This window comes from Podarcis pityusensis, assembly GCF_964106645.2.
Source record: "Podarcis pityusensis genome assembly, chromosome: 5".
Taxonomy (NCBI): domain Eukaryota; kingdom Metazoa; phylum Chordata; class Lepidosauria; order Squamata; family Lacertidae; genus Podarcis; species Podarcis pityusensis.
Genome location: NC_138032.1, coordinates 46,040,397 through 46,068,151, shown reverse-complemented (window position 1 = coordinate 46,068,151; position 27,755 = coordinate 46,040,397). Strand labels below are relative to the sequence as shown.

Here is a 27,755-nt window from a genome sequence, read left to right as displayed (position 1 = left end):
AGCAGGATTATACCCATAAGATGCTCTCATCAGTGGAAGGAAGCAACTTTCACTGATCTCATAATCTTTTTGCAGCCCCATGCTTCAGAGGGTTGTGGGGCCATTGAGAGAAGCATGAAAAGCAGTGCAAAGGGCTGCAGGGGGTATCTGTTAAAAATGTGTCCCTGCTTCTACCACCAGGTCCCTTCACTGGTTCTCAGTTCTGTCCATGAATGCAAGGAGTTGTTCCATCCACAGAATCTAGCTGGAATCTAAGCCAATGGCTATCACAAAATAATAAAACAAATTTAAAAGTAAAGCAGACATCCAACTGAGCACTAGTAGTAAACTCATGCAACTTAAGATATATCCAAAACCTTCTGAACTAAACATTTGAAAAGGAGGAGTAATTCAGCCTCAGCCAACCACAGCCACCAGTGTCACCACTGAGAAGGCTGATATTGTGTGCAAGACAAATAGGTAAAATAGCAGGGACTCCTTAGATAATGTCCAGATGTATGAATAGGATGATACAGGAGAAGAGACTCCAAGAACTGAATGGTGGTAGATGGCCTAAAACTGCAAATAGGCGGGCAAAATCTAGTCAAGTGAAGCTTTGCTAAGCACAGAACTAGCTATAATGGCCCCTTCTAGCTGTAAAGAAGCTGAGCTCTTTTCTGAGCTTTGGGTCAGCAAGTAGATCAGGCTTCCTCAAACTTGGCCCTCCAGATGTTTTGAGACTACAATTCCCATCGAGCAACTTCCGGGTTAGCGCCTCTGGCAATGGCGGATTTCCTCTGATCGGGAGGAATCCGCTTCGTGAGAATTAGGGTCTGGACCACCACGGCGAGGCGGAGACCCACCAAAAACCACAGGCGGGAGAAGCCTGTGGACGTGGGATTCGGCTGGCACCTTTTGCGCCTCCCCTACTCTCAGGGAAACCCGGTTTCGGGGATCCAGAGCAACGTGGGGTGAGTGGTGCGGTGCTTCAAATCGACTGCTCCTTTCACGGAGTGAAGCCGCATTGCTGTTGCCGGAGAGCGCTGACTTTTTTTTTTTTAAATGATATTTATTAAAAGTTTAAAAATTACAGAAGAAAAAAAAAATAACAATAAAGTAGAAAAAAACAATAACAAAACACATTAAAACATATAAAAACCATACAATAGTACAGCAAAAAAAAAAACAGACAAAAAAGAAACTAAAAAACACATCCAATATTCCATGTCTTTACCTTTCCTTAACTTATTTCATCGACCTCCTCACACCTCCCTTTTTTTGTATTCTAGTTCAATTCACTATTTCAGCAAGTTCTTCCCATCTTTCTCAATTTTGATTCTATAGTTTTAACGATCTAACCTTAATTTTTTTCAATTTAACCCAATATCAATCAACTTTTACATAATTCTTTGTTGCATTTCTACTAAAACCATGTTAATTCATTCCCGCATCCTTCTAACACTCATTAATTTTACAATGTTTCTGTAAGTATACTTTGAATTTTTTCCAGTCTTCTTCCACCGACTCTTCTCCCTGGTCTCGAATTCTGCCAATCATTTCCTCCAGTTCCATATAGTCCATCAACTTCATCTGCCATTCTTCCCTGGTAGGTAGATCTTGTGTCTTCCAGTATTTCGCAATGAGTATTCTTGCTGCTGTTGTAGCGTACATAAAGAAAGTTCTATCTTTCTTTGGCACCAATTGGCCGACCATGCCCAGGAGAAAGGCCTCTGGTTTCTTCAGGAAGGTATATTTATATACCTTTTTCATTTCGTTATAGATCATCTCCCAGAATGCCTTAATCTTTGGGCATGTCCACCAAAGGTGAAAGAATGTACCTTCAGTTTCATTACATTTCCAACATTTATTATCGGGCAAATGATAGATTTTTGCAAGCTTGACTGGCGTTATGTACCACCTATAAATCATTTTCATTAAATTCTCTTTTAAGGCATTACATGCTGTAAACTTCATACCAGTGGTCCATAACTGTTCCCAGTCAGCCATCATAATATTATGTCCAACATCTTGTGCCCATTTAATCATAGCATAGAGCGCTGACTTTTTCCTGTGGACAATTGGATTTTAAACAACTGCCCGTGAGTAGAACGGAAAATTGGACTATGAAACTTCTTAATCTGGCACCGAAGCGGGAAGGTCTAAACAGGAAGTCCGCCTTCCGCTTTTGTAAATAGATTGAAGCAAAGACATTGCAAGCTAGAGTCTGGAAAGTCATTTGTAAAGGACTAAATTTCCATCAGTTAAAATTACCAAACCCCCCTTGGAAGCAGGAGAAGAGGGGGGAAATCTTAGACTGTTTAAACCTGCAGAAGAGAGAGTAAAGAAAGATAAATTTCCACCGTCTTGAAACTGGGAACGGGGTGTCAGAGACAGACGCTTTGGGGAAGTTCATTGACTGTGGATAATACGTTTTTTGACAGATAGTTAAAAAAGAGAAACATATTGATTCCAATGTTCCCTTTTGCACTTAAAAGGAACAAAATATCTAAAAAACGAAAGGAATTTTGTTGCTGGATCTGCTTCTAAAAAGACGGATACAAACAGAAATTGTTTCCTCTAGAGGGAGCTTGTGAAACTGTTGCTGGAGTCGATCTGGGGAATTCTACAGCTGTAGAGATTAAAGATTGTGAGAACCAGACACTGACCTTGAACAAGAATGTGCCCAGAAGAAGCTTTAGTGCTTGCTTTTTGCAAGACAAGCGCTTTACTGGAACAGCTACATGAGAAGATGGAATTGATGACTGTTGCAGTTGGCAATTTTGGACAAACAGTGAATACCTATATAGAAACCACTCAGGAACCAACCCAGGAATGTGCTTTGACAGGGCAAGTTGTGAAGAAGATAAAGGAGGAGGTTGTTGCTGAACCTCAAGTAATAGAAATGGAGAGAGCTGCGGCCTTGCAGGAACATAAGTTGTTGTTTCTGATGACTGAATCTGGAGAAAGTCAGATTTGGAGAGATGGAGTACTGTTTGGTCTGGAGATGGGAAGTTGGATAGATCCCCCTATGCAGGGATGTTTTGACTTTTTGGATCTGGTTTTGGGCCAGGGGGAGTTTGGAGTTGTGGGGGCCCTTAACCTTGGAGGGACTTTGAAGTATGCCTTTAAATATCTTTTGGATTTCAGTGCTGACTATGGAGAATGGGCTGACTTGTCGAGAAGGGATAAAGATATTGTCAAGTTGGAGTCTCCCCGAGATCTACCCCTCAGTGAGAAAGGAAGGAAATTAAGAATAAGATCAGCAGAAGATAAAGTAAAGTGCAGGTATAAACATGAAGAAGACCTGCAGAAGGGACATGGAAAAGACTTAAGAGCCTCGGATAGAAGGTCACCAGGTTGATGGACTAGATGGAAGGGATAGAAAGGACTGATAAAACCCGAGACCAGGAAGAAGAGACGATGGATGAAGATTGGAAGAAAGTTTTAAAAATTCATTTAGAAAATCATTGTAAAATTAACGAGTATTAGAAAAATGTTGGAATGAAACTATTTGGCTTTAGTAGAAATGTTAAAAGGAATTATGTGTAAATAAGTTTTAAGTTTTAAGCTTTAGGGCTTTTTATGGTAAGATAAGGTTAAAATAAATTAAGGTAATTTAATGACAGAATATAATGAAAGATGGAAAGGATTTGCTGAGATAATTAATAACTAGAATACAAAAAAAGGAGGTGTGAGGAGGTCGATGAAACAAGTTAATGAAAGATAAAGATTTGGGAATATTGGATTTGTTTTTAAATTTGTTGTTTATTTTTGTTTTTGGTTTTGATGTATTGTGTGTTTTGTTTTTTCTGTTTTTTCTTTTTATTGACTTGTATTGTTTAATTTCTCTTTTTGTTTACCTCTTTTCCTTTTCCTTTTTTTTCCTGTGTAATTTTAAATTCTCAATAAATATCATTTTTTTAAAAAAAGAGAGAGGCTACAATTCATGGGAGTTGTAGGCCAAAGACATCTGGAGGGCCGAGTTTGAGGAAGCCTAAAGTAGATACTTCTTAACTGATTGGCAGCTTCCAAAGCTCAGTCCTACTTCAGTTGACTTCTGCAGCATCAGGTTTGGGGGGGGGGGGTGCTACCTTACCTAGCAGCAGTGGATCCTGACACCCTGTCAGTCTACGACTTTCAACTATTCTCCCCAAAGCAACGAAAATCCTAAATGTTCATCTTTCAACTAATACCTTAGAGGTTGTTGTCTTACAGCCCCATCACTACTGACCATTGGCCATGCTGGTTGTGGCTGATGGGTGTTAAGCCACAGGTTCCCCATTCTTGACCTATGAACAAATCCATAGCACACCCCTTATGCGGACAGCTGTCATTCAACAGCTTGTTACCACTGCTGATGCTATTGAAGTCTAAACAATGCAACTGCCAGTTCAATTGTTCCTTTGCACAGCTATAAAATAGAGTGATTTCTCATCTACAGTACTGTCAAAATCGTCTATGGAAAGAAGTAGTTGATTGGAAACTCACATAACCTACTTTACTTAAAAGAGCTGTGGTGTATCCCGGTTTCCGTGTCTGAAGTTCTCCCATAGCCTCATGTCTCCTCTGCTTAATGATGGCAAAATTAAACTAAGCTCCTTCTAAAGAGGAGGCTCTGGGGAATATCGGGAAACAAAAGGACAGAAGTTTCAATTCTCTCTTCTTGCTGAGAATGGATTCTGCCTCATATAACTGCTGATGTATAGTCATCTTAAAAGAGTTTGTTAATTTCCAATGGGGAAAAGGCATAAAAGACGAATCTCCTTATCTTTAATGGAATGTTACTGAGCTATACAAAATGGCTCACATTCAAAACAAGTGGGGAAGTGTCTTGTCTGTTTTGCCATGATAAGAGACTGTGTTTAGTACACAGCATGCATTCCGCTCAATCTGCTAAATGTGAGAGTGGTTTAAACTTAATGACAGAGAAAGCTTCCAAATGTCTTGGGGCATCACTTGCTTAAAAAATAATCATAATCATCAGACTATCTAAAAAAAAAAAAAAGGCATATCAGACGTTGCCACATAAAGGACTGGTGCATTAAACATTGCTCATGCTTTGTCTTTCAAAGCCAAGAGTCCCTCCTGCTAATTTTGGGAATGGGTGAAAATCATGAGGGCTCAAAACATGTTGCACATCGACTCTGTTTTGGCATGCATAAGCCTCAGATTCATGTGCTCCTACCTCCCCACTCTTCCCCCTTCATGACTGTGAGGAGACTAGAAGCACATACTCCATTTTTAGCCAACCATGGCTTGTTGTTACATTGCCTGGTTTATTAAACCAAGCCTGCTTCAAAGCATGGTTAACAATCCTGGCTTGTTTCAATATACTGTAGGTAACAATAGCCACAGTTCTGGTCTGGACATAACAACCACCTGTGGATACTGTGCAAATTTATTTACTATAATTACAACATGAGGAAGTCATGCCAAAGTTCAATGCATTCAAGGAAAAGAGGAAAAAAATCAAGGTCAGCTTTGGTTGATTAATCTTGGTACTATCTGAACCTTACAATGATCCAATAAAAATACTGTCATCCTAACTGCAGAAAACTCACAGTCTGAATTGTGGGAAAAGGATGGAAGAATAAAAAAATAAGATACCAATAGATGGCTGAACTTATCACCCCAAAATCCCCTGAAATTAGGGTGGTCACTTATGCATCCCCCAAAAAGAGCACAAAAGGAATACATATTTACATATGCTCATTCACATGTAGAAATGTAAATTTAGAAATAATTATTATAATAAACCAGTACATCTCATCATAGCGGGAAAGACTGTGGCCAGGTAACTTGTCTGCTTGCTTACTCTGCTGTCCAGATGCTAACTGGATGGTGGGCATTTTCAAGGCCTCTGTTTTCTCTTTTTATTGTTCTTTTTCAATCCTTAAGCTGGTCTTGGACCAGACAACCCCTTCGAACAGAGGACTGTCTCCTGTATAGGTGGGTTTTGGTCACCTTTTCTGAAAAATACCTGTAACCTAAACTGTTTTATTTCTTCCCTGCTTCTTTCTGCTAGCCCTCCACCATCTTTTTTTAAGTGTTATGCCAATCAACACTCTGCTAAAGTCAAACAAGGACAGATTAACATCATTATTTCCTGCAGGCCTTGGGAGGGGAGGAAACTAGGTCTCTGCCCACTTTCAGCAGCTACCACTCAGCTCTGATCACCGGGTCAACTGGAAATGAAAATGAGCCAGAGTGGAATTAGAAGCAGTTTGTGAACTGAAATTGTTCACATACCTGGTCTTCCAACCCACTAAATTCAATTTCCAGCACACAATGAAATGAGTGGGAGGAGAATCATTCCATTCTGTGCTTAATATCAACCCAGTCTGTGCAAGTCTAGCCCAATTGTTTCACTGCTTTGGCAAGAGATATTGCTTCACATTCACTGAATGCCTGAGTCAGATTTTATGAGGTTTATCTTTGACAGAAGAATACGATATTTTTAGGGGGGATAATTTTCCTGATTTTAAAACAGGATTTCCCTAGATATATATTTTTTCAGGGGTGGGGAGTGAGTGATCACACAAGGCTCCACACATGCCTAAAAATCATCTTCCTTCACCTGGCATTGACCCTAACAAAGTTATCAGCAGGCAACCAGACTGGCTGATCCAGAATATATATTCTGTGCCTAAGCCTTCTTACATCTGTAACCAATAAAGCTGTGGCTATTTCAATACCAGGTTGATATTTAGAAAAATATCAAAACAGAAATAAAGGTGTCTCAGGAAAGAAATAGACTCGTGTTCTTTGCAAATATGCAAAACTGTCCATACATTTTTAAAAAATTGCACTTACATAATTTTTGGAATGCAACTAAATTTCGCAGCTCAACATTTTGTATAGCTGTAAAGCAGGGCTTGAAGTTCAACAAACATTGTTTGCATTCATCTGGTGGGATTACAAAGCTATTTTTGTCTTTTGCTTAGTCAGGACAGAGAAAGGGTATGGAGGAGCTGCAAAAATGGGCAATGCAAGGGATTAATTTTTTTTTAAAAAAATCCCTTGAGAGCCAGTAGTACTTTAGATTTAACACATTGCAAAGGAGGCATGGGATCAGAGACACTCTGGCTCTTTCAACCTTCATAGATGTTTTTCTTTATTGGAGGTGTTTATATCGAAAGTTAAGTTACCTGCTATCAGGAGAAGGAGAAGGCGGTATGCCCTAGCCTTACTGTGATGCTAAACTCACACAGGTGCTTATCTCAACAGTCTTTTAAACATCTTTTTACCTTGATGCTTTGTTACCTAGGCTGCGGTGCTTTGCTGGCTGGCTGCATACTTGTAGATGCAGCAGCCACTTAAAGGAGGTGATTTGCATTTCAGAGCAATATGCAAGGACTGATTCTCTACTTCTCTTGTCAAGAAAGAGGGGTGGAACCCACTAAATATAGCTGTAGAGAGATGAACATATTTATCCCTCTTTCAAGTTCAGGCCTGGGGGCCAAATGAAGCCCTCAAGCCCTTTTCTGTCTGGACATCTGGACTCTCACTAGGTCATGCCAAGGCCACACCCCTCCCAGATTTGCCCTACGTTCTCTCGGCAAGTGCTTTTGCCAGGCTGCAATGTGTCCATGAGCTGTGTTAATGTTGACTGCTTGCCTGGAAGGAGAAAAGTTTTTGTATTAATTAGCAGGAGAAGTGGCACTCTGGGCTCTTAAATTTCAGCAGCAGTGTGATGCAAAAATACGGTGCCCCCTGCCTTTTGCGGTCCATTCTAATGCATTGTTTTGGTGCCATCTGCAACATGGTGCCCAGTGTGACCGCACTAGTTGCCCCACCCTAAAACTGCCTTTGGCAGGAATGGTCACTGAGCAGGAACACACCTGCCCTCCTAGCAGAAGACTTTTCACTGGTACTCTTAGTTGATGAGTCAATTCATATTCCTGAATGTCTTAGTGTATGTTTACCCTTGCCAATTCCTTTCCAGCAGCAGAATAGAATCAAGGATCTTCCCTAGTTCTATTCGCATTGACTTTGAGATAGATGAATCCATGTGCATGAATGAGCTCTCTTTTGCCCAACTGATAGGACATGAGAAAAAAAATAGAGGCAATTATGCAGCAGAGAGGAAAACAGAAAGAGACATTGTTATAAAGTAGGTTGTCCCATAACCTCTTAACTTGAGCATAGGGTGCTCATTTTCTCCCTTTTAACATCACCCCTTGGGAATCAGTATGTTATAACATGTCACTAACAGAATTAGGAAAATAGCTTGACTGATGTGTTTGGAAATGCAGTTTCCTCTCCCTACAGGGTAGAGGACATTTTCACTTGGTTGCAAATTTAATAAGATGCTGGGAAATGACAGATAGCATAAACGATGAGCTAACTATAGACTCAAGGGAGTTGTGGAGGAGGAAGAATCTTTTCAACTCAGCCTACCAACCATCATCTCAAGACAAGAATATGGATTTGTTTGTTGGCTGTTTCCAAAAGAAACTAGACAACAAAGTAGAGATGCTTCTGAAATTCCAATAACCCAAGTTCCTCCCAGTTTTCAGAAATTCCAAATTACATTGGTCTTATTTCTAAAGCCGAACGAATAGGAATTAGTCAGTTTCTTGCTTCTGAATTCAGTACTGAGACCTATGCTGGCCCAGTATGCCATATATTTCAGTTGCCTCTGTTCAGTTGTTTCATTTCCTCTCCTGTACATTTACAATATGCATATGCACTTTGGTAAAGCATTTGAAAAAAAGGCAATCTTTATGTGAACGTACATGTTGCATGTGTGTATAGCACCACAACAGAGCTGTCTTGATGTAACTGCACATCTTTCTCTTGGTGTTTTACCAGTGTGTACGAGTAAATATACAGTGGTACCTCGGGTTACATACGCTTCAGGTTACATACACTTCAGGTTACAGACTCCACTAACCCAGAAATAGTACCTCGGGTTAAGAACTTTGCTTCAGGATGAGAACAGAAATCATCCTCCGGCGGCCCGGCAGCAGCAGGAGGCCCCATTAGCTAAAGTGGTGCTTCAGGTTAAGAACAGTTTCAGGTTAAGAACAGACCACCGGAACGAATTAAGTACTTAACCTGAGGTACCACTGTATTTTGTTAGTTTGCATAACAGTTATAACCCATCTTTCCTCCAAGAAGCTCAAGGTGGCATACACAGTTCTCCTCCCCATATTATCTTCACAACAACCCTGTGAGGTAGGTTAGGCTGAGAGTGAGTGACTGGCCCAAGGTAAGCTTCATGGCTGAATGGGGATTTGAACCCTGGTCTCCAAGGTCTGAGTCCAACACTCTAACCACTACACTACTATGGCTCTCAGTGTGTGCATATGTATGTATCAATATCACGCTGCACAACATGATTCCCTTTTTACAATATTTTACCAATCAAAAGACACAGAGCAGTTCCAAAACAGGTCAGACTTCTTCCCAAATATATAGGAACCAGTACACAACCCTTCTGAGCATATCTTTTTTTGGGGGGAGGGCAGGATTTGGGATTAGAACAGTAGGATCAGAATTAAGGTGGGGAGTGGAAACACTTCAAGTTATACAAATATAACACTAATTAAGGACAGTGACAATGTTGAACATATGTTTAAATTAGAGTTGTCTATTAACATCATGATTTGGTTGGACCCCAATTTGGCGCATCAGAAAACAATTCGCCTCAGACCAAGGTGCTTCATAAAATGTCCAATATGGCTTGAAGTCCATCAAAGTTTATTTTATTATCATCCCTACCCCATCCCCCCCCCCCCCAGCATTGTTTTCTGTTTTACAGAAGTGGATGAAATTTTCAGGCAGACTAGACTGCCCAGATAAATCACTCCAGGTTATAAGCAAAATAGATTAACTATCTGAGTGAAATCATTCCTTCTGATTACAAGCTAGACCTTTCAGCCACAACAGAGCTGTTCCTCCAGCATCTCTTCTAGTGTTTGTTTAGCCTATCCTCATCACCCCACATTTGCATTAGGGCATTGTGGTAAGCTTAGATACATTATTTTTGCTGTCAGTAGACACTTGTCTAGCTCACTGATGTGCTTGAGGGATCCCTTCTTGAACATGTGCCACCTTGTATAGATCCTCAGCCTCTGACAAAACCAAAATCCTTTTGAGGCACCCCACTTTGCCTCAGATTTTGGGATTTATTCAAATCCAGTGTAGATACGTAGCTGAAATTTCTCCTACTTAAAATGATGAAACTGGAAATTGCTTAACTTTGGTGTGATGTTGCAGTGATTCTAAGAATAAGTGAAGAAACCATTTGTAATGAAGACCATCAGTTTCAAAATGTGTGCTTTGTTACTGATCCTAGCTAGACCATCCATTATTATGCAGTTATAATATAATGGGAGGAAACTCACCAGTAAAATCTGTTCGGAGTAATCCGTTCATGCATAATCTGCCATCTTCTTCCAAAATCCATAGAGCTATAAAGCTGAAATACAGAAAATCCAATTAGTGAGTCTGTAACATGCAATAGAGTGGCACATGGCCACTGTTGATGAAACAAGTTTGATTCTCCTACCATAATAATAAATAAATAAAAACCTGTTTTGTATGGAGTCCCAGCATGAGGTTCTTGCTAGAGTTCTAAGAAGAGAATCATTCACAATGTGCTCAAGTTCTGAATGTGCATTTTGAGGCCAGGCTGTTTCGTGCAAAGTGTTTCCATGGTGTGGAAACTGCACTTTGACCTTAGTTTCCCACCATCAGAATTCCATGAGATTTAACCTTTGTTACATGTCCTAGCCCTAGAGTTATGGTCCCTGGAAGGGGGGTGTCATATCTTAGTGGAGATGTGCCTCACCTGGGAGCTGAATTTCTCCATATCTGAGAAATATGAGACTGCAGAAGTAGATATGGGTTTTGTTACTCAAAGCGCACATATATGGGCTTTAATGGAGGTAATCATCCTCTTCTTAGACTTGTGTTAAACAATTCATTATTTTATCTTTAACTGTATCTCCTGCTTTTCAGTATGAAATAACACCCGAAGAGAAGAAGAAAATCAAATACACATCAAAACAACCATACACAATATAAATGATCAAATATAATAAAAAACAAACACAACAGGGACAATTCCAAAGCAGAGCAAACAGCCACATAGTGGGAAAACTAAACCTCTCAAAAGCCTGCAAAAACAAAAGCTTTTTCATAGCAGCTAGAAAGCCAGGAGTGATGGATCAGCTGATCATCCTACAGAGGAAGAACTCCGGAGCCTGGATGCAAAGGCTGGGCTGAACGCCTCCTCTTCCAAACACCAAGCCTCTAATGGCAGGGAGAGGCAGGCTGTGTACGCGTTAACAGCTTAATGCATAGCTAGGGTGTTCTTTTTCTCAGTTCAGATGGAGGCTGGTTTGGGGAGGAGAAAGACATCACAAGCAGTATTTAATATGAAATGACAGGACAGATACTGATTGTGGCTAATGTTGTGTGGACGCTACCTTCCAAACCAGTGGTAGGAGCACTCTGAGTAAACACAAATATGTATGTAGCTGCAGAGGAATTTAGTTGTGCGTTTCTTGGTTTGTTTGGGGTTGGGGGGGGGCCTTTAGGATAGCCTAACTCCAGACCATGTTCAGTATCAAGAGCTCAACTTTGGTTACCTTCAGAAAAGCATTACAGTGGTACCTCGGGTTACATACGCTTCAGGTTACATATGCTTCAGGTTACAGACTCCGCTAACCCAGAAATAGTACCTTGGGTTAAGAACTTTGCTTCAGGATGAGAACAGAAATCATGCGGCGGCAGCGGCGGGAGGCCCCATTAGCTAAAGTGGTGCTTCAGGTTAAGAACAGTTTCAGGTTAAGAATGGACCTCCGGAATGAATTAAGTATGTAAGCAGAGGTACCACTGTATTGGTGTGCTACAATACTTAATAGGTATGAAAGAATGGGGGGGTGGCCTGCAATGTACATTTAAAGCAGTATCATGCCACTATGAATAACTATGGCTTCCCCCAAAGGATCCTGGGAACTGCAGTTTGTTAAGGGTGTTTAGGCATGTTAGCTCTTAATAAGCGGCAGTTCCCAGGACGCTTTGGAGGAAGCCATGACTGTTAAAAGTGGTATGGTACTACTCTAAATACATAGTGCAGATGGGGCTTCATTCCTGTACAGATCTACAGAACGCTTGGTGCATCACTTGTAAGAATCCAGCAATACTTGTGCTACACAAATGCTGTGGATTAGATATCACTTGGCAGCAACGTGTGACCAAACACAATGTCGCTTTTTTCCCACAGGCGACTGAATATCATCAAGCACAGCGGCTGCTATTTGGCTTCAGTTATTTTCATTTGGCTCACATAAGTACTTTAAAAAAAGAAAAGAAAAGAAAAAAGTTTCTTAACAGCTGTAGATGTGGCCAGCTCAGAAGCAGTAAGCCCCTTTCATTGCAGCTAGTCATGTGCCCTACGGTTACTCGCTCAAAAGCATCCTTCTGCCTATCATTGCAGGAGCCAGACCAGCTGCTGAGCAGTTTTCCCCCCCTTCTTCATATTAGATCTCAGGCTGACTGATGGTAGACGAATTAAATTGAACTTGTAGCCTTTAGGCGGATTCAGATAAAGAGATAAGAAGGAGACTTTTCATTTGAGGGTGCTGGGCTTTTCTTCCATTCTTTCTACCAGTCCCCTTTGAATTTCTACGGAAATCAGATAATCAAGAGAAGCAGCAGTTACACTGCACAGATATTAAGGTTGGGTGGGGGGAGCAGGGAAGAAGGTCCCTTTAACCCCACTTTGTTTCATTGCAGCTTGACGACAATTAATCATGGATGCAAATATAAAGGTCAATTACACATTACTTAAAGAAAGCCAATAAACTAAAGGCTTCTGCAAGCATAAAAGCTGAGTGCACATGTGCCTTCTGTTCACCTTGCTTTCGGGGCCCAGAGGAGATGTCAAATGCAGCCAGGAGAAATATAGATGGCATTAGAAAGCCATTTGCTCTTGGATGGTGTGCAGGGTGCAGGAATGGAAGCTGGTTCATTGTGAAGCCTGCTTGTGATTCTGAGATGCAGCTTCCCCGATTTCTTTCAAGAGGACATTACTAAAAATTCCATCCTCTCAATGACAGGATCTGCTGATCTTAAACAGGTATGTAAGTGCAGTGCCACACTGAGTGGCTGGTGTCAACACAGCTGCAATAGCATGCTGTCACTTTCAAGTCTTTTATAGCAGCTTACTACTATTTCTTGTGCATTGCTGAGACAAGCTCAGTGCGAACCTAGTTGTAGGCCCTTTCTACAATAGAGAGCAGGTTCATACAGTCTCAGTCCTTACACCTGCTGGAGTCCCTATTTTGAAATGGGGGCTTATGAACACAGAACCCAACAGATACCAGTTCAATCCATGCAGTTGTTACTTGATTTTGAAAGACATCAATCATGCATTTCAGACTTATGCCCTCTTGATTCTGCACCCCTAGGCACAAGAGACATCCATAGTACAGACATGAGTTAGATGTTCACCAAGGATGTCTGGCAGGAAGGTACGTTCTCTGTTTCTAACTCATGTAGGCTCATCTGAGCAGGGCTCTATGTCACTGATTATGTCAGTGATTATGTCAGGGAACATTTGGCCCTCCCGGTATTGTTGGACCATAAACTCCCACCATGCTTGACCATGGGCCATGCTCACTAGGTCTCATAGAAATTGAAACCCAACAGCATCAGGAGGGCCACAGGCTATATACGATGGTTGAAATGCCATTTGGAGGATGCCACATAGGCGGGTTTTCCTATAGGGCCACCAGTGTTGTATTTCCTTTCTGTGTTGCAAACAATGCTGTGCACCATCACTCAGTAACTTAACTTGCAAATGGTGGCTGTTGTTAGGGAAGAAACTTCAACCCATAACACCATGTCTGTTCATCATGACAGTCATGTTGTTGCAGTGCTATAGGTTGCAACATTGTATGGATGCAGCAGTTGCTGCATTCCATCCTCACTATTTCATTCGTGATCATTCTTTAGCTACCTAAAGAATCAGTCTGCTGGGAATGGCAAAGAGCAAATTATCTCTCTCTCTCTCTCTCTCTCTCTCTCTCACACACACACACACACACACACCCACCCCAAGCAGGTACTACAGTTGAATAAAATCACGGCAATTCCATGGATTTAGATTATGAATTGATAGCTGTAGTTCTAATGTGACAAATATCATCTGCCCCTGTATCCCTTGGATAGTATTTTTTCAAAACTGGTGATTCTCAGGTCACTTATTCCAAAATGTAGAGCTACTTTTCAAATGTAGCTATGGATCCAGATTGCAAATATTTATACCAAAGAAGTCTTCTATGCATCTTCAAAGCTTGCTTGATTTATTTTCAAATTACTACTGGTCTCTTGTTTGTCATGCTGTACTACCAACAAAGCTGTTACACCTGGTTTTACAATGATGATAGTAAGAGTCACTTTTTATTTTCCTTGTCTGCATTAACCCCATATCCTTAAGCTTCCATCCCACTATGTGATATCAAGCCTTAGTTTTCTAGAGAAGATCAGCCAAAACTGGGGGCATGTGAACTTAGTTTTTCATCACCCACCATGGATTTGGAGGGAAGTCAAATTGAAACTCCCATCAAGCAAACATCAAAGTGAGAGCCAGTGAAAGAGTGAGAAGCTAGGCTGAGCCATTCAGGAAATCTTAGAAGGCATCACCCACTCTCAGTTCGACATCTAATCCCACTTCATATGCCTTTTCCCATCTAAAGTTGTTGTCAGGACCTCATCAACTCAGGTTTGCTCTGTGGTGACCACATTTGCAACTGGAGTAGTAACAACAACAACAACAACAACAACATTTATATGCCACCCACTCTGGGCAGTTTCCAACAAATTAAAGCACAGTAAGACATAAAACTTTAAAAACTTCCCTATCTTCAGATGTCTTCTAAAAGTCAGATACTTGTTTATTTCCTTGACATCTAATGGGAGGGCATTGCACAGGGCAGGCACGACCACTGAGAAGGCCCTTTGCCTGGTTCCCTATAACCTCTCAATGAGGGAACCTCCAGAAGGCCCTCAGAGCTAGATCTCAGTGTCTGGACTGAATGATGCGGGTAGAGACGCTCCTTCAGGTATGCAGGGCCAAAGCCTTTTAAGGCATTAAAGGTCTGCCCCAACATTTTGAATTGTGCTCACAAACATACTTAGAAGCCATGCCTCCTGTCCATCATTGCACTGACCTTTCTCGGTGGGCTGAGAGGCAGCTCACAAGATTGTACTGGCTGCTTTAGCTTCTTCCTTCCCTATGCAGGTGCCCCCCACTCCCCTGAAAAATGTTGCCCTCCCCTTCATATACACCACAATACAGTTATGTTGTGTGGGAAGAAGTCCAAGTGCATTGCATTACCCATTTGCTTAGGCAGTGTGGGGAAACTCCACCGTGCTGCAAGAAGGCTTTCTGGCATCCTTACAGCACCAGAAGACAAGGAGTGCCGCCATGTCGCCTAGGCAACCAGGTGACTTCTGTATTTGCCTCTTCTGTGTCATTTGGAAAGATGGTTAGGGTTTCTTGGTTACCTAGGCAATGTCACCTAGGTACTTCCCTGCAATGTTGCCTAGGTGTTTCCCTGCTTTCCTCTGAACCTGTGAAGAAAAGCCTCAGCAGAGGGTTGGAAGACAGGGATGTGCTGGAAGGTGAAGCTGTGTCCCCAAAGTCCCTGAGGTAGAGAACTTGTGGCCCTTCAGAAATGGACTGCAACTTCCATCATCCCTGATTATCGGCTGCGCTAGTTAGAGAGCTGGTTTTCTAGGCTTAGAAATACAGAAAAGTTCATTTCCCCTTCTTTTTGCCAACAGGTGAATTTTGTCCATTTTCCTATGACACTCCTGAAATATCAGCTAAAGCAAGGGCAGAGTTTCATGATCTGCAAACAAGGCTGTGAAGTTAGGGGATTATTTCCACTCAATCTTATAAAACCTCTTAGTCTCAACTGCAACTTAATTTTCTGGGTACAGTGATGGTTTCACATTTGCTACATCATTATATACAAGCACATTAGCTGGACACATACAGTGTTGCTTTCATTCCCTGCCCATAACTTTCCCATAGGCATCTGACTTGCCACAATTGGAATCTATCTGCATATTTTAAAACCTTTATCCACTAACATGCAAGCATTTCCTAATTTTATTGCCTAGATTCTATAGTTGAAAGGTGGATTCTGTGATGTATAAAGCAATCATTATCAGCAACATGAAGATTTTTAGATCCCCTGTCAATGCATGTTTAATTCATTTTTCCTTTCAGTCTAATCAGCACATGGGAAGGGAGTGAAATAGCTAAGCAAAGTAACTAAGCATTTGATCTTCCTCTCCACATGACTCTGTCTCTTCCCAAACTATCTCCTTCCCAGTTAAAAACACCATATGGCCGTGTCTGCCACAGGGGGCACTGGTGATTTTAATCAGTTCCATCAACTCTCCGAGCAGGTTTGATGGGGCAAAGCTGTTGTGAACCAGCATGCCAAAAAAATACATTCCTTCCATCTAATACAGGAAAGACCAATATTCCCCTTGGGGCACTCAAACACTGTCCTTCATTTGCCTTGCTCCAATTGCTCATAAAGTGTTTAAACATCATAAAATCTCTTTAGCATCAACAGAAAAGGAAATAGAAACCATACTTCTAAAGCAAAGATAATTTTGTTTTCCTTCAAATGCCCTGTTGTATGATGCATTCTTTTCATTTAAGCCTGACCAATTCTGGGGTGCATTTGCTAGCCATTGCAGAGGATGGTAAGTCTTCCTCAGTTTTGCCTAAGTGCAAAATTTCTAAGCTCACCTATTACCCAGAGTTAGGAAGCCTAAACACCTTGCTTCTTCCCAAACTGGGATGGGAAGCCTCTGTTCTGTGGACTTCCTAAGACCCACCAGGTCTCGCCATTTGGGCCGCAAGACCATTTTTACCAAGCAGTACCCACCTACTCTGCAATTAAGGGCAGGACAAGATCTGGTTCAACTGAAAGGGGATTACAAATGCCACCAGTCAGCTGACTGATGGCACCTGCAAAGCTCTGTGTAAGGGGCTTTGCAAGACCTGGCAACTAGCTGATTGTAGGGTCCAGAAAACTGTCTTGCAAAGCACTCTGCTAGATTCATCTATTAGCTGGTTGTCAATTTTTGTGGAGCTTTTTGAAGGATGTTTTGGAGGCTATGCATTTGTCTGCACATTTTAACTTCAAGCCATGTGGGCAACAACAACATTATTATTTATATGCTGCCCATCTGACTGGGCTGCCCCAGGCACTGTGGATGGCTTCCAGCAATTTATAAAACTATAGTGGTAGACATGCTTCTTAGTACCAGTTACTCAGTACAAGTTACGCACAAATGAGAAAGGCTAATATGTCCTGTTTTGGGGCTCCCCGGTGGGATCTGGTTGGGCATTGTGGAAATAGGATGTTTAGCTAGATAGGCCTTTGAAAAGATCCAGCAGGGTTCTTTTTATGTTCATTTGGATGTTGTCGGCCCACACTGTCTTACTGACAATAAATGCACATGTTGCTATACATGGCCCTCCATATTCTCCCTCAACTAGTCCACTCTGCATTACTGAATTGGAGCAAGAGAGCATTAGTCCGGTTGGCTTGGCAGCAGATACGTGTTTCCTCTTCCCCACCGTCTCACCATTTTCCCAGTTTTGGAGGCTGGTGCCCCCAGGGGAGGCTGGTGCATTAGGACAAATGAGGCACTGACCCACATTGTCTGCCCCCAGCAGTCCAGAGGGTAACACTGTCTGTCAGCTTCCTCCTCAGTCTGGCGCTTGTAGAACTCAGGAAGGAGGAGGCAGACAAAACTATAATTAGCTGGCTCTGGCTCCCCCTGCTGTTGGTCTTCCTGCCTTCTGCCCTACCAGTCCTGATGGGCACTAGGCACCACTGAATACTGCTATAAGTGTACAAATCTGGTATATTTATTTTGTTGAAAGTTATAAGCTGGGGAAATCAGAATAATTTATCATGTAACAGCACTGCATGTGTGGCAGTTATTTTTATTTTGCAACAAGGGAGAAATAAAATACCAACTCACTAATATACAGCAAGCGAGTCACAATGCGTTCTTACAGGAAACACCTTAATTACCGCAGCATATGGAAATCTTGGGATTCTTTACAGAGCACTACAGTGAGGAATTTCTCTGTGACCAGGCAAAGGATTCATACAGCAGATTAGGACTCGTCAGTATGTGTATGAAGCAGGTGTCTCCTTTCCATCACTGTCCCCCCGCAAGCTTTGCCAAAAATCAGATAAACAGAGACTTTGCAAATGAACAAAATGAAAAATGTAACTCCGCAAATGCCAGAGTCAGTCAGAACAATTTGGCTTGACAGCTGTAACAGTAACTATTGCAGTGCTGGAAAATTATTGCCAGGAAGGGGGGAAAATCACCAATTGCAAGGCTAGCATGTTTGCAGCAATCCTTTTTATATTCTCATTTTATGAGCAGAAAACACCAGTACTTTATTGCCTTCATTGGCTCCCAGTCCACTTCTGGGCTTAATTTGGAATGTTGGGTTTTACCTATCAAGTTCTTCACAGCTTCCAACCTAGGTACCCAAAGCAACATCTATTCTATATGTCAGGATAGGGATTTAAATTTGTTTTTAGTGGCTTTTTCACGCGGAGAACCCTGATTATGGCCCACACAATAAATAAAACTTGAATTTCTCCACAAATAACCTCTGCAATTATACAAAGAGGATGTTGGGAGCCATTGGAAGCACTTCCAGCCTGCCCTTATTTCCCACCATGCCTTTGCCTCTATGCCTTTATTCTAAGGAAGCAGTTTCATGCACAGCTTGACCTGGTCTACACATGCAGCCAAATGAGGTCAGGCTGAAAAGAAGGACTCCTGAGGTTGTAGAGCAGACATTGGGTTCCATTCAATTAACTTTTACTCAAAGTACACCATGGAAATTAATAGGCATAAGTTTGTCATGGCCAATAATTTTAATAGTATGAAGCTTACTCTGAGTAAAAGTTAGTTCAATACTATCCATTATCACTTCAGATTTCTGGTGAAGGACCTAATTTCTGCATATTGCCCTAACTTTAAAAACACCAGAACAAAAACACCTCCCTGCACGTTGATAGCAAGGGGTGGGCTTGCTTTTCCCTATCACATCATAAGTTTGAGGTGTAAGTTTATCCTAGTTTGTTTTATCCATTCATTCAATCCATGTTTACTTTAGATCTACATTTAGATCTACATTATGAAGACTATTATGTCTTCAAAAGAAAGTACACCTCCAACATCAAGGACTACCAGGAGAAATAATACAGCAGAGATTGGCCATGTCTAATAGTGTTAGCCTGCAACATATCTACCCAATACTCCCCATTCCCTCATTCTTCAAGTGCCTCCACAGACATGTTGCCTGATGTCTCAGTGCAAATTTGTGTTTAAAGGCCTTTGGACAATAAAGATCTCACAAGAGTCCAGAACCCACCCACCCCTTTCTACCTTCTTAAAGGTAAAGGCAAAGGTACCCCTGCCCATACGGGCCAGTCTTGACAGACTCTAGGGTTGTGCGCCCATCTCACTTAAGAGGCCGGGGGCCAGCGCTGTCCGGAGACACTTCCGGGTCACATGGCCAGCAGGACAAAGCTGCATCTGGCGAGCCAGCACAGCACACAGAAACGCCGTTTACCTTCCCGCCAGTAAGCGGTCCCTATTTATCTACTTGCATCCAGGGGTGCTTTCGAACTGCTAGGTTGGCAGGCGCTGGGACTGAGCAAGGGGAGCGCACCCCGCCACGGGGATTCGAACTGCCGACCTTTCGATCGGCAAGCCCTAGGCGCTGAGGCTTTTACCCACAGTGCCACCCACGTCCCTTCTACCTTCCTACTCCTGATCAATTTCCACTATGCCTCTGAGAATTATCCCAATTTGGTCATATTCTGCCTATCCATATGCATGAGAAAAGGTTAAAAGAAAAAGAGACAAAAAAACCACCAGCCTCAGCACTGAGGCTGAATTGCGAGACATGGCGTCTATTTCCAATGCTAATTCACTACTATAAAGAGCAGCATGGCTTTAAGCTCTGTGAAACTGCATGGTCACTTTCTTGGCGATGATTTTGGTGCCGGCATTCTTGCTGGGCACAAGACTAGACTACATGGCCCATGAGGTTCCTTTCACCTTTATGAATCTGGCAGCCTCCAAAGGTTGAGCTGCGACCATACCTAACAATTTGAACAAGAAGAAAAGAGAGAGAGGCTTCTGCAGATGTGACCTTTGCTGTTGCTAGCTTCATAGATTTTGAGGGATTGTTATCGCTGCATAAGTGATGTGTGCCGAGTCAGATTAGCTCAACGGGGCCTCGACATATCCCCTAGCAAGCTGGCTTTATAACAGAAGACTTGATGCTACAATCAGAACATGCCATTTGTTTTGTTTTGGGGGATGATACAACATCTTCTCTAGCTCCTTTCCTAACAATGCCTTGATTTACGATAGCTGCGGATATGGCCTAATGACCAAACTGGTTCACAGTGAAGTTTCCTGCATACTTCATTGGTTTTCTTGATTTTTCGGTGGATCCAAACCACATCTGCTCCACTGGATAGCTGCTTACCTTAGACTAATTTTTTGTCTTAAATGGCAATATCACAGCTAAAGGTGACAACAACGTCCTTCACTTCTGCCATCAAAACTGCTTAACAGTAGGCATTATATTAAAGCAAGTTCCAAAATTAAGCATGATGCTCAATGAAATACGAACAAAGAGGGGGAGAAGAGAAAAAGAAATGGCAGCATCAACCTGTCCCTACGTACTGAATGCTATGGAACTCTGTAGGCTTAAGAGTGCATAAATAGGTATAGGATTGCAGCCAGAATTAGAATTTCTATATACAGCGAATAAGATTTCTAAAATTGTTTCTGAAGTACATCTATCTTCAAGGCTTTGCAAAATAAAGGCACTGTTGAAATCATGGGGTTGGAGGAAAAGAGTCCCTGTGGTGAGGCTAGTTAGGTAGCACATAGTAATGACAGGTAGAACGTCTTTTGAAGGCAAATATCGCCATCTTCTGGACATTTCAAATAAATCCAGTCAGGCCTGATGTCTGGTCCCTTGGCAACCAACCACTGGAAAGCGACAAAACCACGTTTTACTACAGAAAAACCTGTCTTCAATGGGCGTGAGCCTGGGCAGCTGCTTCCTCCAGAAGATTGGAGACATCCCAGGTGGTGTAGGAAATCAGCATGCCAGGGACGTGACTTTCAGTGTCACACACATGACGTAGCATGGTTGGTAAAAAGAAAAAGGTTTCAAGTATCTTCCATGTAGCTGGTAAACTACAGAGGTCCTAGCTTTCTGTGCAAACCCATGCTCTGTTCCTCATCCTGCAAGAGATTAACTGTATGGATTCACAACCAGGTGGCTTCTTGAATTATCCAGAAGATGCAAAAGCATGTCAGCACCAACATATTTGGTTTTGATGCTTCTGGCATAATGCCTGAAGAGGAGAGTTCACATGTCTCCTGAAAAGAAATGTGCAAGTTCCAGATACGCGTACTGCTTCTCATATTTCACTGTGGTGATGTAGACGTTTCTTCTTTGGACATTACTGTGGGGGGTGCAAACTGCAGGTGTGCAAGTCATGCACACCCATTTGCTTCTGCTTCCTGACAACCAAAGTTTGCCACAGATGGAGATTTCACCTTATGGATTCAGAAGATAAACGTTACCACAGAAGACAGTCCATCAAGTGCTAGGTATTTTCATCACATGGGAGTTTGTCTTCAGTGTGGACACTCAGAAAAGGGGACATTGTATTTAGAAGTGCCTTCCTGTTTTGAGAGCTAGGAGAAAGGAGTACATAACTGACACTACTCCTCTCTTGAACACTTGCAACATAAACTGATGGAAGAGATGAAGGAGGAGAACTTTAGACAGGTGAGCACTAGAACGCTGCAACCAATTTCAAGTGACAATGAGGCAGTGATGTAGGTGGAGCATCGGAATGACATGATCAGAAGACAACTAGAGGAGACAACTAATTGATTCTGCATGTATACTGTAAACCTGTGATGTTATTCTTTTCATTGCTCAGTACTGGATCACATCTTGCGCTGTGTTAACAGGCTCTGTTATAAGCCCATCTTAGTACATACTTTTAATTGTTTTACTGTGTTCTTTTAGATTTTGTTTCCCCCTCTTCAGTGTTTATTTGGTTGTTATGATCGAATTATAAATATTATCGCTCCTTGCCTTTCCTTAAGCATGAATTGGTTGTCATTTTCAAATATGCATGTACCTCTTCTCTACTAGAACAAAGTAGTAAGATATCTGTCCAGTACATTTGTGTTATCCTCTTCTTCTATTGTCTCCCAAGACAGACGGATGCCAACCAACGTAAATGTATTTCATTGTCCAATGATGCTGAAGGCAGTTTCAATTTGCACCTAGTTGTTTATTAAGCAACCTTGCTTTCCCCACAACATGACTCCCCTGGGGGACTATTACATTCAATGATTAATCTTGCCCTTCTTGATTACAAGTCCCCAAAGGGAATTGATCAGCAGATTTCAAAATCCTAGCACCTAGTCAAGTTGGTGCCTGGAGCAAGGGCAAAAGCTACCCAAACTGCCCACAGTCAGCAGGAAAGACAAAGCCCAGCAGAGTCAGCAGCTGAGCTGAGCAGATGCTGAAGGTGACAGAAGTCAGAGTGTCGCAAGAAAAATTTTGGATTCTGTACTGTTGTCAAGTCAAGAAATGTGGGATCCTAAGCAGGAGATAGACAAAACAGTGAAGTTGCATGGTATTCTTCCTTTCTGCTGTGTTCTAACTGTTTAACCTGAAATTCAGCCCGGCTGCCCAATGGGAGCAAATGTATTTAGTCACTCAAATAATTTACAACACCATTCAAGAAGATAATGGTGGTGTATAGAACAGAGAGATATAAAAATATAACTGTGGAGTTAAAATGATTGGAATGCATTAAATCAATTGGTAAAATCAAAAAGAACAATAGCCAGTAATGTATTAAGCGAAAAGTTCATGGGATGCCACTGCATTCAGCTTCTGACACTCACTGCTATTCTTCAAGGAGCCTTCCTGCTCCAAAATGGGTGCAGGTCAGGAATGGATTCAGCAAAGCTACTTCAGCTGTGTCACTGTGAATCCTTGTGGGCACCATGGAAGCTGGAGAATGTCAGCAGCCTAATTCACACAAAATGTGGCATTAACCCAGGCGACAACTTCAGCAGCAAGTGAAGACATGGCATATGTCTCGTGTGAATGGGATCCCACCACCTCTCGTCTCAATGGGATCCCACCACCTGAGGCAGTCACTTCAGTCACTTATCAGGGAAATAGAAGGTAGAAACTTAAAACAGCACCAAACTGCACGTTTGAAGTCAAGAAGGGAAGAATGGCAAATGAGTGCTGCTCTTCAAGCAGAATCAAATTATTTAGACACTCAAAATTACAGATAAATGTGAAGATTATCACAGCCTTCCTGAATATTTTTTTATTGGACTTCCAGCTGTTTCTCTTTTGAGACTAATAAATACCAAACGTACAGTTTGGAAGAGATTGTGCTATAACCTGAAACATCCTCCTACCTATTGCCTTGCCCCTTCCAACCACCCTGTCCACCAACACTGCATGCTTTGCAGACAAAGGAAAGAAAAGTAGCGTAGACTGGCGATTGGCTTGTTCCCTTTTCCCCCCCTAATGAAAGGAAGTCGACATCAAACCTATAATAATAGTGCAACCATATTTGCCGAAATGACCAAAATAACCAGAAACTAAAATAAACAGAAGTGCTGCTTGCATAGATGGAAGTGGAGATACTATATATACCTAGAATGATTTTATTCTAGGTAGACTTGTCCATTTCAAGGGGTTGGGGAAAACATATTGAGATATTTTCCAGGAAAAAGAATTCATTAGTCTTATTCTGGTTTCACAGTCAGTTTTGTTTGTTTGCAAAGGCAAATCATGTATTCAGAGTTCAGTGTTTTGCTAGGGCAGAATGCATCGTGGCGCTTCTCAAAATAAGCGGGTTGCTGCTGCATAATTAAATTCCTCATCTTCCTTTAAAACTACCAGTATTAACATAATCGGGATGATAAATGCAGAGTCATACTTCTCCTTGTCGACATTCACACTTTCCATGTTTCAGATGGAAACCATTGTGACATTTGACTTTATAAAAATGACCTGGCGTAGCAACTCCACTTAATTAAAACATTTAAGAAGTTGTTTTTCTTACATGCAATGAGTGATGCATTGCACTGCAATGGAATGTGCAGCGATACAAATATTTTACAGTCCTAACAATTAAGGCTTTATTCCACTTGCAGCAGTTGACAACACAAGTGTCCCACACTTGATTCAGACAGTATCTGCACTAAAAGGGAACCAGTGGGGGGAAAGGGTGCTCCTTTGCTAATGAGTTTGGTAATCAAGGCATCTATTTTCATTTCAAATTGGCTAGATTGGGGAAAATTGCGAGACTAAATGACTAGAGCTAATTAGGATTATAAAAATATTCATCACGCTGAAGAATTAACACTGGGTCTTGATTTTCTAGTATTTGCATACGGCTGCTCTTTAAGGAAGGGTGGGGGAAACGGCACTGATAAATTGTCTTCTCTTTAATGAATTGAGCAAACACTATTTCTGTTTTAGCCATCCTTTCATTTAAAGGCACTGTTACATATTCATGATTTGTAAATGAAGCTAAGTGATTCCGATTCCTTGCATGATTACCATATTCAAGAAATTGCTTCCCCAAGTTGCTGTTAAATACTCTTGAACTTGGGATTTTCTTTTTCAACAGCAAATATTTTTGCATATCTGCCCTATTAAACATGCTGTGGTAAACCCTGCCAGCTTGAAAGATATGGTATCCAGTAACGTAGTCACAAAACCATTTATAGGTAAGATCAAGCAGCTAGCAATCCTTAGAGGCTGACTGCTATATTTGTATTTTATTTTATTTTTTGCTCTGCCACAGACATCACCTAATGTTGACAGGCCATTTAACATTTCACTGTCTTTCCAATTCATTTTATTATCATCTTTGTTGCAATGGTACATTCGATCTTTGATGTATAACCATTGGCTATACTTACACTCTCCATAATGATTCACAGAACTGCATTTTACAGGACGGTTATATATTCATTTGTTACTTCAATTTCTATACTGCCCTCCATCCCATAGGATCCCTAGGTAGTGCTACACAAGATAGAATTATGCATAATAATGCAGTGGTGTAGCATGGCGGGCTGGGGGGGGGCATTGCCCCGGGCACAGATTTGGGAGGTGAAAGCCATCGTGAGCTATCATGTCCTTCTCAGCTGCCCTACGGCTGAAGGGCGCACAAGAAGGACACAGCAGCCCAGACACCCACACCTGTGTGTGTGTGTGTGTGTGTGTGTGTGTGTGTAATTCCACTTATATCCTACCCTTCCTCTCAAAGAATGGCAATAAATAATAACATAAACCATCAAACCCCCACCCCCCAATATTGCTGCTGCTACTGCAGAAGGGAAAAGAGAATGGTACGATACAATACTGTGTAATTTTGTTTGCTGTTGTTAGTTGATTATTGTGTTGCAATTTTTTTACTGCTGTACTATTAACTGATTATTCTGCTGTATTTCCTCTACCATTTCTGATTACTTAAATTGCTGTGGGATTTATTAAGTACTACACTTTGAAGTCTTAGCTGTTCACTGGAGACAACATGTGTCTGAGCAGTGGGAGATATAGGCGAGGAGGTGAGGGATTCTGTTTATACAAGGAGCCTGCAGAGTGAGTGTGTGTGTGTGTGTGTGTGTGTGTGATGACTTCGTGGTCTAAATGATACATTATTTTCCATTATTATTTTCTATAACTGTTTCTCTATTGATTGTCAGCTTCCATGAGCAGCAGATTGGGGAAATGTTGGAGATATAAGAATACTGGAGGAGGAGGAGGAAGAATATAGAGGGCCACTTTCTTTATTTCACTCTACTTTTTAAACATTTACATTACAATCCAGGTCAGTAAATAAATACAATAAGCCAACTGAACTATATCGTATTAAATATACTACGTTTACAAGATTAAATCATTTTAAAACATCTCACAAAAACTCATCTTTTTTGCTGTGCATATTACTCTCATGCTGAAAGTCATTCTCCCTCATATCACCTCCATTTGCTTAAATCAATCAATGCACATTGATCTACATTTGAGAGTTTTATCCATCGTTTCTCCTGTGGGCTCTGAGCAGCATACAAACGAGGCTCAAGTACCCCCCAAAGTGTGAGACATTTGCAAGGCCATATGAAACTTAAAGCTGATTGGTTGTCTTTTGCCCATGATAGCAATATTCTATATTTTCAAAAGCACTAAATTTCAATGGGAGTTTGAGGTGTTTTTTCATTGTGTTTTGCCTCTCTATGGGTGTGATTTTTTTACTTAGATTCTGAAAGGTCCTGGATTCAAATCCTAAGGGGTGTACATTTGAGGAAAGGGCTGTAGAGCACATGTTTTGTATGCAATCCCAGGTTGAATCCCTGACATATCCAGGAAGAGCGGGAAAAGAATCCTGTCTAAAACCATGAAAAGTTGTGGCTAGTCAATCAGCTTAGACAATACTGAACTAAATGGACCAATGGTTTCATGGAGTATCACTCAGCTTCCAGGGCCAGCTGTACCATTAGGTAGAGTGAGGCGGTTGCCTCAGGTTACAGATGCTGAATGGTGGACAGTGGACACTTGCAGGTAAGCCATGCAGCCTGAGCTAGCCTGCATAACTCTCTGAACCCACAATAAACTACAATTCCCAGGATTATTTGGCGGAGGCATGTCTATTAAAACAGTGAGATACTGCTTTAAATGTATAGTCTAAGATTCAAATGCCAGTATGTTTGGCTTTTGGCTTTTATATGTATGAATTTAGGGAAGGAGTGTGGTGCGATGCAAACCATCCTGCTCTTCAACTCCGGCAGAAAAATATATGGAGCTGACTTTGTCCGCTTCCTGTGTTGCACCATTACAATTTTTGCTGCCATAATGCTGAACTGTGAGCTCACTGACTTCATTCCTGTATTTGATTCTGGGTGCCATTCACATTGAGAAGGACAGAAGACCAAGTAATAAGGTTTTGCCTGCTATTACCACAATTTTCCTACAAGCCATATTCCAGAAGGCTTGTACTTTGGCTTATTATAGTCAACATATGTGGATCAACATCTTTTTTTAATCCCCCAGACTCCTCCTTTCATACTTGCTCAGTGCAAGCGAATAAAAGATAGCCGCTGCACTTTATTTCAGCACATGACAAGGTAAAATACCTGTAGTTTCAAACCGAACAATCTAGTGATGTGTACAGAAAAGAAGCGAGACTCGGCACTGCTGAAGTTTCCGCAGACTATTACCGTTTTGAAAACAGGAAACACTTTCCAAGTGCTAGACTGCATTTAAATGTAACAAAGGTTTACATAATTGCCGGTTGTCACACAGGCATGAAGTGCATAAAAATGCCTTATCTAACCATCTACGCCGCATAATGCACATTCTAGAATGGAATTTGCAGTGGATAGATTCTTCATCAGGTCCTTAACCTTCAGCAGAGGCTAAGAAATGCAAAGCTGTTGTCGAGTTTCATAATCCTCTGGCTTGGAATATGAAACTCATGCTGCTATTTTAATTCGAGTCTGACAGCTCAACCCCTATCCACTGTCCGTGGCATCTCAACCTTCTGTCTCCCAACGATTCTGCCCACACACCAGCTCTCTCATTTTTTTCATTTATTTTATTA

The 27,755-nt window shown here is 41.5% G+C and overlaps 1 protein-coding gene across 1 annotated transcript in view; it reads right to left on the bottom strand.

The window, feature by feature from the left end:
- The window catches only part of SORCS3 (sortilin related VPS10 domain containing receptor 3), a 445,632-nt gene that overhangs the window by 170,849 nt on the left and 247,028 nt on the right, over window positions 1-27,755 (bottom strand). Inside the window, exon 5 of the mRNA XM_081005898.1 lies at window positions 10,332-10,405. Coding sequence (XP_080862024.1) covers window positions 10,332-10,405 — 74 coding nt within the window. The remainder of the gene's footprint in view (window positions 1-10,331; window positions 10,406-27,755) is intronic.